The 13434-nt window shown below is 41.4% G+C and overlaps 1 protein-coding gene across 3 annotated transcripts in view; it reads right to left on the bottom strand.

The window, feature by feature from the left end:
* Nucleotides 1–13434, bottom strand: part of LOC114793499 (syntaxin-binding protein 4) — a 40940-nt gene that overhangs the window by 19109 nt on the left and 8397 nt on the right. For 2 of the 3 annotated variants that reach the window (XM_028985319.1, XM_028985318.1), the window contains 4 exons: nucleotides 4056–4129; nucleotides 1861–1956; nucleotides 650–719; nucleotides 455–529 (listed from right to left, as the gene is read on the bottom strand). In XM_028985319.1, coding sequence (XP_028841152.1) covers nucleotides 455–529; nucleotides 650–719; nucleotides 1861–1956; nucleotides 4056–4122 — 308 coding nt within the window. In that variant the 5' untranslated portion in view covers nucleotides 4123–4129. Of the gene's footprint in view, nucleotides 1–454; nucleotides 530–649; nucleotides 720–1860; nucleotides 1957–4055; nucleotides 4130–6327; nucleotides 6484–13434 lie in introns of those variants that run through there. The other variant, XM_028985317.1, reaches the window with a different exon arrangement.

Below are 13434 nucleotides of genomic sequence, written 5' to 3' on the forward strand. Positions count from 1 at the left end.
TTTTTTTTACATGTATGATTTTTTTTTTTCCAATGGCAGAGGCTGTGCGGTGGTAGGGAAGGCCTTCAGGGCTGTGGCTGCAGGTCTGGTACCCAAAACCAGTGCAGGCCTGCCAGACCCCCTTTGAAGGCAAGGCCAAGAAACTTCCATGCACTGCCAGCCCCCAGTCAGATCTAGTTTATGAACAAAATTATTCATTTCACCCTGAATTATTCAGACCATGGGCTAATAGGAACTCACTTTGGAAAGGGATGAGCCCAAGACTAAATACAAAAGGTCATAAATCTAGTAAAGTGGACGGTGGGGAAACTAAAATCTTTAACTAAATGTTTAAAATGTTTAAAACTAAAATTATAATTGTTTAATACTAAAAAAAAGTTTTAAATGACTTGAAAAAGTTCATCTAACCCCATTAGGAATCCATATTACTTCTGTCCCATTCACAGCTGGTTACCTGGCATCTTCATCCCTGGCAATAAGAAGGCGCATGTGATTGGTTGAAGACGCAGTTCTGAGAATGTCCACTGCCCTATAAGCAAATAAACATGTGATTGTGTTAACATGTGGACAGAGATGAACCATTGTGACCATGAATTATACATTAATTAAATGCCAAATATTAAACATTTTTAACATTTGGGCTAGTTACCTTTCACTTGTGACCCCTATCAAGCTCTCCCCATTCACCTCTAAGATCTGGTCTCCTGGCTGTAGGTGCCCTGGACAACAATTATAAGATTAAATTAGAACAACTGAAATCATTTCTGATGCAAAACTGAGCTCTCACAGGCATCTAATTAGTCACAATAGACTAAGGCTGTGCAGCCGTTTAACCCGTTCATTTAAACTCTCAGAGGGATCTCTGTCAGCCATGAATCTGGGTCAGGACTACCTTTGTTTTATTTATGTGGTGTTCCTCAACAAAGCAATGTCACAGCATTTCCTCATAGCAACACACAAGAATGACGGGTGGAATATGGTGCAAGCAAGATACCAAGGTGACTTTAGACTTGCATTCAACAAGCTGGACTGTCAACCAGCTCAAAAGTGTGATTCCCAGTCCTACAAATCCTGCCACTTCCGTTAACCCCATGTTGCTCATGGGGGATTGAGCCTGTAATTACTCAATGTTAGTTAATTTGAATAAAAAATGCATATGTAAATGAATAATACACAGATGTACAACAGAACTAAAAATTGTGTCTCTCCGGTTTTTATCCATCAAAAAGGAAATGTTAACACAAACTAGTAGTTCACAAGGCTTGCAGAGCAGCAAAGAGCCTGTAAATCCTGCTGGACGGAGCTTTAGCCCTCCTCAGCACGTGAGAGACTTAAGCAGAGGTAGTGTACACACAGCGAGATGGACAAGCTGTTGCTCGAAAAACCCACCACAGCCGGCAGTTCAGTGGGGCATATGTATTTTCTCCAGTGAATATTAAACAGGTTATGAAGTAAACAAAATGATTCTTATTCACCACAATAAAAAAAAAATACGATTTTGATCATTTGTGTGGAGAGTCTCCAGCATGTTGTGTTTTTTATGCCCTGAAAAGGGCAAAGCTGCTGCTGTTCTGGCTTGAAACCTTGATTAATAATAATGTAATTGCTGCCCATTTACGGTCATTGGAAAAAGCTGTGCAAAATCACAAAGCAATTCAATTAAACAGCCACTGTTCAGAGATGATTGGCCGAACTTATCAGTCGAAGCAACGCCTACAATCCTTTGTAGAGGCTTGGCTGAAGGATCAAGAGACCTTTGGCTGTGTATGTGTGTATGGCAACCTGGTGGCCCATTTACTTTTATTATTCACAGAACAAGAACCAGACAAGAATCAGTCGGGTATAAAAATAAAAACTTACCATCGATTGAAGCAAGGCCACCTGGCAAAATCCTTTTGACGTAGACTCCAAATTCCTCCCCAGTTAATTCCTTTACCCCTCCGATCACTTTAATTCCTGCAGGAATATAATGGCATTTTTCTCACTGTGTAATTGCCAATACAGGGCATGTTCATTTTCAATCCTAATTTGGTCTGATGAGGATCATAAATCACAAACAATGCAAAGTATAAGGGTTCTATGACTTATCAGTAAAAGAAGGACCCGAGACCGTTCCTTAACCCCACTGTGGGTCAAACGGTGGCAAACTACATGTTTACACTGACCTTCGAGACATAAAGAGCTTATGGGCTCAATGTACTGTGGCAACAGGTCCTCGGAAAATGAGGATTTAGGGGGTGGCCAGGGGTCATTATTTAAGAAGCACAGAACCACACCCAAATAACGGAGCACCATAGACGGCCACCCATCTACCTCAGGAGCTACCTACAGCCTTTAAGCAGCATAGAATGAAAGGAGTTGATTGGATTGAACTACCGGCTGCCACGCTGATCTAGTCTACCTAGTAACAAGGAGGTCCTGCACCAGGCTGACTGCAGCGCTGGTCCCGCCAATGGCCTGATTCTTCAAAGCAGCCCTGTGCTCTACTCTTCCTGCGGCCGCCGCACATATTATTCTTCCAGCGAGTCCAGAAAAGACTGGCACGTGCCCCACCTAAGGCAGCCGTTCACCTTTGGCAATGACGGCTCGGCTGGCCAGTGTAAACTGACAGCTAGTTGTTGTTCATGTCTGCTTCCCATAAAAAAAAAAAAAATCTCGTGCCATCTGGACGGCACACGGCAGCTCCCATATTTTGCTGTAGGGTCCAGTTGTCTTTCGCCAGCAGCTTATTTGATGACCATGGAGACACAGACAACTACATGTGAATTATTCAGGTTCGAGTCCGTTATTAACACTTTAGGGTGAGAGGCATGGATGTAAATTAGGTGTAAACATCCTCCGAGAAATTTAATGCTCCAAGTGTGGTTACAACAGTTTAATTAATCTGCAATAACGCTCCCCTAATATATTTACATTTTCCCAGGTATCATATACGATTTTGTATGTGCAACAACAATGCTATAAAAATAGATATGGACAATGCTGCATTTTTACCTGTCTTTCAGCAGCACATGAATCATGAATAACAGCGAGAGATGGGAACCATTTCCATAATGCAACACAGCATTGCATAAACCTGCACACTTTACATACAGAGTAACAAAACACACACACGGCCCAGAAATATCTTCAGTGGCAGTGTGAAAGTCTCGGTAATGCAGCAAACTGTTGACTGCGCAAGTGTCTGTAAGGAGGACAGGTTTAAGGAGCTTAGAGCTCTCTCTGAATGGTTTTTTGATGTATTGTGTTTCTGTGGAACAGCGAGAGAGGCATGCTGGTAGACATACAGACAAGGGGGAAAGAAAGAAAAAAGAAAAATGTCCTGTACCATCATCATTTCTGGGAAGGCTTTTGGGGGTTTTAGTTTCTGACAGTGTGGTTCTTCTCCAAACGGCTTCCAAGCGCCTCTCTCTTTTAAAGAAAGTGAAGTTGATGGCGCCATGTTGTGTAGAACGGCAGCACTCTGGACTGCCGGATATAAATCAGCACTTTTACCCCTAAGAGTGTATTTTTCTTTTTGGAATGAGGGTTCTTTAAGAATGGACTCAATGCATGACGAACAAGTAGCTGTTAGGTGTCAATTGAAGAAGATGTATTTTGTACCCTATGTTGGACCCTCAAATAAATTAATATAAAAGGCTTTTGCTCATTTGACCTTTAAAATGTTCTCCAAGGACCAGTACAGTGCAGTGCCTTTAGAGTGAAGTTTAGAGAAGATGCAGTGTGGAAGCTGACGAAAAGCCAAAACCCCAGTGCTCATTTTTGGTAACCAGATCTTTTGTGAGTGTAAAAGTATGTCCACAGAGAGACACAGCAACTCATCAAAGTCAAATATGGGTCACTCTGAAAATAACCAGCGTCAAAACACACCATCCATGTGCTGCAACTATCACCCTTCACGGGCGAGAGTTTTAAAACCAGTGCATAGTGGTGGCTCACACTGTCTGAGCTGGCCATCCGTTTTTCTGAGAAGCCCGGGTCCAACGGGGATCGGACCTTATAGAGCTTACTGGAATGCTCTCTTACCAAAGCAACACATATAGCATGACACCTACCTAATCCATTCTCACAGTCCGTAAATTCCATGGAATGAACAGCGCGGTCTACGCCATACGGACCCATGAGTGTCCTATAATAAAGAATGGAGAGAACAGACAAAACAATTTTAAAAAAATGAGGGACCTCCAGAAAGAAACCATGTTTTGTAGCAAACATTCTATAGAACAAACCATAAAGGCAAATAGGTTAGCTCTTTTTTTGTTCAGTGTCCAGTTCAGGGATCCAGGGAAACTGCAGCCAACACTCGCAATTCTTGGGTGCAAGGCAAAAACCAACCCTCGGACAGGGCAGTCTCCAAAAAACGCTGTCCTAATTTCCAGGCAGCAACTGATGCACATAGTACTGTGTTCCTCAAGTTAATGGGCACATTATACATCCTCCCCATTTTTAATCTTTCATACACAAAATTCAGGCAAAGAGGACAACCAGTGGCATGTGTGTTCTCCTCAGAATATAAAGGTGCTGGTGTTTATTTGCTTTGGCCTGTTACTCAACTTATCTCAGCTACTCAGCTCCCATGAAAAATGGTCAATGACTGTCTATACACTTTGTGTGTTTTGTTGTAATATGCATTAGAAAACAGAACACAAAAACATTTTTATTAAATTCCAGCTATATATTCCAGCCACGAGTGTTTAAAGAGAAGTGTGAGAACACTTATATATGCATAGTCTGAAAATGGAATAGACAATGAAACGATATCTTAAGATTTTTACACTGACAATTTTTTAAAATATTTTTTTACTTAAAACCCGGTGGAAATTTTTGGCCGTGACTCAGGGACACAGAGATTTCCTGGGGCATTTCTGCCCTTGGCTGGTTCTGGCCTGGAATACATTCAGCATCAGCACAGTATGAACCAAACAGGAGTGGATCCATTGATGTGTACAGTCTTCATTTGAATAATAGCCATGAAAAACTGGCCTGTGAGAAGAAGCTATGCTAATCACAGTTCTTCAGCCTTGCAACATTCAAAGTCATTACAATGTTCTAATGCATTTTATACTTCCCCCACTTCCCCAACAGATGTAAACATTAGAACATTAGGGATCACCTACGTTATAAACCTCTCATTTCTTTTAAGATGGGACAGCATAGTTCCAAGGTGCCACTGCACCATCCACACTGACAACTGCTCATGTTCTGCTCATGAGGGTTAAAAAAAAAACCGGACGAAGCCATTGGCATGGTCAGACGTTACGTGATTTAAAATTGTGATCTCGTCATTCACGTTACAGAAATATGCACCTCGATCCTTAGATGGTATCAGAATGGGTGTACATTTTTTGGTATTTAGAAACAGCCATAGTGTTGGTATGGGACCGATAATGCCAAGCGGTTGCTAAGGAGATTACTTGGGCCTGGATGTAAGACTGAACTTTTTAAAGGTGACATTGACATTAGGTGAGTATTTATTAATATTGTATACCATACAAACAGGTAATTTAGCTTTTTTTTTTCATTTCGCTATTTTAAGCAGTTTTGACAACAAAAAAGCACAACACGTCTTATACGCATATATTCCACACACACACACACACACACACACACACAAACATTTCACATTCAAACTGTTTGGTTTTTTTATTTCGAAGCTAATTTAAAAAAATCCACATGTATATGGCAGGGAGCTGTGGCCATTGTGGCTGGGAGCTGCAGTGGAAAAACAACGCTGAGTAAAGATCCCTGTTTTTGGCGGGACGTTTTAGTTTAAGCACTAGCCCTTTACTGCAGATTTACTCCTTTATTACTGCTTTTCTGGTGGGGGCATTAGACCGCGGTTACATAACGCGCACACCAAACCGCGAGAAAGCCATCATAATTACGACACTTTACACTATGCATATATAGGCTGTCGCCAAACTTACACGACAGGAACGCACGCCGGTGGTGGGACGTGAGCAAAATATATATGTATACCTATTTATATCAATATACATATATATGAAAAGGTAACGATAAACGCGCCCGCCACACGCTTGCACGTCCCGCTACGGTATTTACTGTACACGAACCCACGCGTGACCGCGGCGGAGATCTCCCGCGCCCCGCGACATCACGTTACACGTTTGCCAAAAGCGCACAAGTCACTTTTGAATCACTTTTTTTTTTCTTCATTTGGTCAAAGCTCGCGAATTATTTTACGCACACAAAGAGCCACTCCGGTCGACTCCCGCGCCAAGGAACCGAACTCGCTTCACCACAAGAACGACAACGAGACGGCGGTGGAAGAAAAAAAACAAACCCACGGGGAGAACCCGGTTTTACCTGCTAATCATGACCGCTCCTTTGTACATGACAGAAAACGTGGGCATTTTGGACAGAATGGCGTGCATCCACAGGCGGCAGGACGACGCCCATTCCCCGCTCCGCCAGCCCGGTCTCCAGCGCGTCGGCGCGTCCCAAACATCAGCACCAATTTTAACCACAGATTACAGCTTATGTAATTTGCCCACCGAACCGGTGGCGCGATTTGGGTTTTTTTTTTTCTTCAGAAATTTTACACTTCGATCGGGGAAATGAAAAAGTGATGTCGAATTATTATTATTATTATTATTTTTTTTTTTTTTGCACGTCCAAAGGAGGATGTTTTGTGCCCTGGTGGTCTCACATAAGTACAGAGGAGATTCTCTTTAAGGAACAGTTTTCACAACTGTAATTAGTTGTTTATTGGGGAAAAATGTTTCTTGTTTCTTGTTTTTGTAGCTATAAGCTCCGAATGACGTACTATACACATTAAAGCTAGCTGATGTGGCATGATAGCAAATTAATATGAGTGGTTTTGACTTTTAACACATTTTACAAAAGGCCAGAGAGGCGTTAAAGCAATGAAACAGTAGCAGCAACATTTATTTTGCATGTTGTGACATATACAGTACAGGCAAAAAGTTTGGACAAACCTTCTCATTCAATGTGTTTTCTTTATTTTCATGATAATTTACATTGGTAGATTCTCACTGAAGGCATCAAAACTATGAATGAACACATGTGGAGTTATGTACTTAACAAAAAGTGGAGACCTGGCCTCTACAGTCACCGGACCTGAACCCAATCCAGATGGTTTGGGGTGAGCTGGACCGCAGAGTGAAGGCAAAGGGGCCAACAAGTGCTAAACACCTCTGGGAACTCCTTCAAGACTGTTGGAAAACCATTTCAGGTGACGACCTCTTGAAGCTCATCGAGAGAATGCCAAGAGTGTGCAAAGCAGTAATCAGAGCAAAGGGTGAATATTTTGAAGAAACTAAAATATAAAACATGTTTTCAGTTATTTCACCTTTTTTGGTGAAGTACATAACTCCACATGTGTTCATTCATAGTTTTGATGCCTTCTGTGAGAATCTACCATGAGAATCTGGTCATGAAAATAAAGAAAACACATTGAATGAGAAGGTGTGTCCAAACCTTTGGCCTGTATATGACATATTTTGATTTTTGGAGGCTTGTGCACTCTTAATGAAAGAGAGCGGGCGTCACTAGCCATCAGCATAGGTTAGGTTGTCACTTCTTCATGCATAACCTTGCACAGTGACTGTACCAACTGTGAAGGAATCATTTCAGGCCAGGACAGTGTCTACTCCCTGTGCCTCAAATAGAGCAGAAGTGACACGTTAAAGTGAGCTGTCACCAGTCCCTCAACATTATTACAGCAGACACTTGACTTATGACTAAGTACTCTCAGGTTGCTATGCTGTTCTCAAGCTGCTAAGAAACTCAGGTGTCACAAATGGGCCACGTTTCTGCACAAAAAAAAAGTCTCCCTCTACAACGTGATGCTTAAGTTAAAAATTCAAGATAATAAGTTCCCAAGGATTAAGCAAGAGCATTTCTATAAGTGACACCCACCTGTCCTTCACCAGTCTCCACCACTCTTCTTATTTTTTCTGTCTCTCAGCAGACATGACTACATTTTTTTGGTTCCACGCGGTTCTCTGGGCCAAGCCTCTATCATTGCCGAACATCCCCCAAGCTCTTCTCTAACCTGACTTTTCTCGGGCAGCCAGGGAAATGAAGGGCAAAAAAATGAAAATGAAATAATGCAATAATGATGGATTTCTAGAAACGCATCCGAGGACAGAGTGAAGTTGGAGTAACAGGTCATTAACACGACATAAAAAAAGACCTAAAAAGATGTATTGTGACAACATAATCTGCAGACAGACTCCACTTTGCACTTCATGCCAATCCTTGGCTGTAATTTAATGCAAAGCTCGCTTTTTGCTACTCGACGCCGCTCCGTCCTCGATTCCCTGCACAGGTGTCACGAGCACAGCAGATTAGAGCAGAAGGCGGTGCAATTTACTCGAATCGACTTGCAAGTTGTGAGCAAAACAGATTATGGTGTAATTTAAGTTGCCATGCAGGGATGGAGGGCAAATCCACGATGTCTTGATGCCTACAATTATGCAGGATTTGGGCGAATCACTACGCTCCCATGATAATTCATTATTCACTCGCTAACGTAACCGCGACCAGCGTGCGGTGACCGATGACTGAGCACCAGTCAATGCTGTGTGCGAGCAGGAAGACTGCGCCCAGTGCAGTTTATCAAATCCTGTCACTTCAGGTGCCATCAGTCATGTGGGCAGACAGGCAGGAGCGACCGAGTAATGAAAAACCGGCCACGTGCTCGCATCAGCATTTTCACGCTCGGGCTGAAGGCGTCATGATGCCGATTCCGTTTCCACGTGTCACGACGCAAATTTTTATTTCCAGCGGCATTCGGACATGTTGCCTCTACAATAACGGCATGTTCCCGGCATTTTAGCTCCACTGAGTAGCTTCTTCCATGAAGAGCAGAGTGCAAAGAATCTAATCCCAAATTCCCACTGATTAAAGATATTTAGCATAGTGGATGACTGAATTATCCCCCATGAATTCCCATTTCGGAAGTAAACCATGAACATGTCTAAAAACAATCCAATCTCTATTTGGAAACCATTCCATTGTTATTGGGAAAACAAAAGCATTGGGATTATTTTGCCAGAACAAAGACATTATAGCATAATAGACACATACACACAGACTAATACACATGGGGACATGAGAGAAACACATCCTTTTTTTTTTCTTCCAGCAACCATGGCAACTACCAATTGCATCAGAACTTTAATCACCAAATCTGCACAGTGGGTTGTTATCAGATTATAGGATAATCCGGTCCACATTGAGGAATCACAACAGCAAGTCCCCAACAGTCCCGTCGCATCTATCGATAGCGTTTGTCCACCACGCTTTTGTGTTTCTCCCCCTCCCTGTAAAAATGTAAAATGCCGTGGAAAAGACCCCCTGGCCTGGGGAAGGGGAAGCAGGGGAAGGTGTGGGAGGTTTGGCGCGGGCAAAATGGACGAGCTGCCGCCACTGACCACCCACTGCTGAACAAATGGGATAATCTGAGCGAGACCAGTGTGACCTGCTTTCAACGAACAGGATAATGGATGCGACACTGCCCCCTATGAGTGGGAAAGGGACAGCCAGGAGCGAATCTGTACTTCAGAGCCATATACACATCATTTGCCTCATGCACATTGCTATTCCCCAGATCTGTCAATGGCATACGAATACGAGCACTAATGCAGACAGAAGAAGATTGCATATTGATGCGAGACCACTGTATCTGCCGCTGTCATTATGAGGGATGGGTTGCGTGCTTATGCAGATCAGAATGAATTTGCTCTTCATTGATTTTAGCGCTCGAAACCAGGAGTCTGTGAGTGCTGCAGGTTCATCAGTATACATGGGCCCACGGCAGCCAGTCTCTTGCTAGAGAGACATCAATGCCTGAGCAAAGGAACTAGGAACACACCTTCACTACCGGCAACACAGCAAGCTATTCGGCCGAGCAAGAATCTATTATTAATCACAATTAATAATGCAGCGCTCACGCAAAAAGGTCTGTATTGGTCTGTTTTGTCGGACTGGTGCAGTATTGGTTGATAGCACTGGAGCAAACAAAGGAAGTATAATACACTTCATTTAAATTATTTATTGGTACAGTGTGAGACAGAATGTGATTTGCACTTGCTAAAGCATTTTGTTAACAACAGAGATTTGCGTCATTAATGTTTCCCAAGGACCTGGAAAGACCCGCCTGTGACAACAAACAACATACAGGGTGGTATCTCCTTGGCTCAACAGAGTCTGCCATTTCGTGCAACTGTATATAAAATCAACATCAAAATATAATTCACCACTGAACCATACTATCAGGCGGACTACTCTTTTAATCAAAATGTATAACTACACAGACGCAACTGCATAGCTCCAAGTACGGCCACTCCATCTCAAAATTGTCATGCTTTCCTCCCCAAACACTGTACAGTGGGATGTCTCCACTCTATCTCTGGCTCACTACAGTACAGTTGACATACATAAAATACCAAACACACCAGACCCATAAGATATGGCATTATTGAAGCATTAGTGTAAATTTGGAACAAAGTGTCTTTGGTATTATGTTGGTGTACTCTATAAAGAGTTTGTCCACCAAACAGCCATTTCCTGAAAGATCATAAGCAGATAACAGAATGTTAGTGGAAGATCAAGAAAGGGTTTAAAAAAATATTTGAAGAAATTATTTGCAAAAAACTTTGTGATTGCCTCACCTCTAATGAGGTAGTGTTGCAAAATTCCAACACATTCAAAAATATTTAAGAATCCAACCAAGGAAGCATTTTATGACCTTTTAGCAAAGTCAGCAGAGTTCAATGCTTGGTGGACATTATCGGGTTGCTTTTCTTTGTTTAGGACAATGACTCAAGACATACCAAAGCATAAAAGTTTCTAACATTTTTCACATCTGTAACCAAATCCTTAGTCCTTTTGTGACACAGCCAGGTCACATACACACAACTGTTCTAATAACCCCCAGCAGATTCTCCTTTGGCATGGGTAATTAGAACACTTTAGATTTTGTTTTTCTGCTGTATTACTGCTGTTCTGTTCCCTTTTCTTTGTATTTTGGCCATTGTGCCTCTTTTCTGTTCCTTTATTAAAACATGTTCATATTTCATATGTGAAGCATTTGCATCTCATCCTTGCACCTCCTCCTTTACACATGACAACTTGGTACAATGGTCCATTTGTATATTCCATATAGATCCTAAATAATAAGGAGCTGTCCGTGGTCCTGAACACAGTTAAACGTGTGAGAAGAAGTAAAATAAAACACACATAATACTCCAATAAAGACTAACTTAGCAAAAATAAGACCAATGTCCTTAAATGCCCCCATAATAGACCCAACCACAAGTGGACTGATTTAAAGAGATAGATAGTGACTTCCTGGGTGTGCACATCACTGAGGAACTTGCGTGGACAGTCAACACCACTTCTTTGATCAAGTAAGCTCAACAGAGACAAAATTTCCTGTGGAGGCTGAAACGGGCGAGCCTCCACCCACCCATCCTGATCACATTCTACAGAAGCACTGTCGAGAGCATCCTGACCAGCTGCATCACTGTCTGGTATGGCAACTGCAACACTTCTGACCACAAGAGCCTACAGAGGATAGTGAAGACAATTGAGAACACCATCACTATATATGGGTCGGTGCACAATGTCCTTTGTCATGTTTTTCTGTTGTGTGTTATTGTCTTTTTGCACACTGTGTATCTCTGTGTACTTGTATATGGTGAGATGACAATAATGTTGACTTTGACTTACTGAACTATTAAAAATGTTTCTGAAAAGTTCATTCATTAACAATTAACAATCAGCTTGCTGACTTGAATATTATGGATTGTAGTACACGTACAAAGCCACGATTTCAACTATAATATTGCTATTAATTTAATAATAAAAAGTGATTATAATTTTGATAACCACTGTAATCCTATTACTGGCCCAGATTTCTGCAATACCAGGAAGTCAGAGGGTAATGGTAGAAAATGGTATGAAAAACACTTTCCCAAATAGTTTCATTAGTGGTGCCCCAATAGTTTTGGGGCACTGGTGACCTAGCGGTTAAGGAAGCGGCCCCGTAATTAGAAGGTTGCCGGTTCGAATCCCAATCCGCCAAGTTGCCACTGAGGTGCCACTGAGCAAAGCACCGTCCCCACACACTGCTCCCCTGGCGCCTTTCATGGCTCATTTCGCTGTGTCACCGTGTGTATCACTTCACTTTCACCAAATAGTTTTAAAGGTTACAAACGGCTCATGAGGCATTTATATAAGTTTGTCAGCAACCCTAATCAAACAAAATATTCAGTACATGACATGGCAGCTTTAAACACATATCCCTCTGTTCAAATATGAATTCTGAATGTGGAAAGTTACCGCCCTGTCAGCCAATGGCAATCATTCTCTCTTTTACAATGTACACATACATTGTGCACCTGCTGAGTCTTGAATCTTATATTTAAAAAATGTTTTAAAACCAATGTTTTAATGAACTTTAATGTTATGTCTAACTTATAGTAAGTATTAATATTTTGCATAGTTATTGTACATCAAAAGAAATCCAAAATATTATTTTTGCTTTAATGTATTAAAAATATTTGGCTAGCTGATTTCCTTACTTAAATGAAAAAGTACATTCAGTTTATTAGCAGGAGTAAATATTAAGTTGTGTGTAATTTGCAAACGATGGAATAAAACGTGTATAGTTATATTAAAATGGCATTCAGAATATTTATTTCTAATTAAAATAAATAAAAAAACAAATAAAAAAATTGTGGTTTGTAACACTATTGCCAAATTGTCTAAATCCAGTGGTAAAATAACATTTAATGTTAACATTTGACAGAATAAATAATAAGAAATAATTTATACAGTCGTACCTTTCATCCATTCCTTGAGGTAAACCTACTTGGTCATGAACATCCTCATAAACTCTGCATTTGTAATGATACAGGTACAAAGTAAAGAAAAAACGAAGACCCCTGAAAAGAATGCAAACGCTGGAAGCTGTACAACTGAACACAGCAGTGGGACTGTGTTCACTTGTGTCACTTGTCCTTATAATCGTTCCACCCCTGGCACTTTTCTATTGTCCACACAGGTACTTGATGTCCAAACCTCTAAATTTAGCTCCAAGTTACCAGGCAGACTTGTCCCAGAGGACGCGGGGTGTTAACTGTTCACCCCACCGAAATATTCCATCCCTTTGGATTACTCAGACATCACACTGAGCACTTTATGACAACTTGCTGTGTAAAGGCAATCTGTGACTTAGTCTGGACAGAGTAGGGGAAGAGGTTGTCAAAAGGCTTCAAACGGACATATGCAGCATCAAAACTTTTATCTTAAATAAATATTTATGGGGGCCTTGCATATTACAATATTAACATATCTACACTGACTATTGATTGACTATCTTTTTTAAACACTATCTGGCATCTGGCATGCAAACCACTAGTCTAAATACCATTTATATAT

The sequence above is a fragment of the Denticeps clupeoides genome, chromosome 7, assembly GCF_900700375.1.
Source record: "Denticeps clupeoides chromosome 7, fDenClu1.1, whole genome shotgun sequence".
Taxonomy (NCBI): Eukaryota; Metazoa; Chordata; class Actinopteri; order Clupeiformes; family Denticipitidae; genus Denticeps; species Denticeps clupeoides.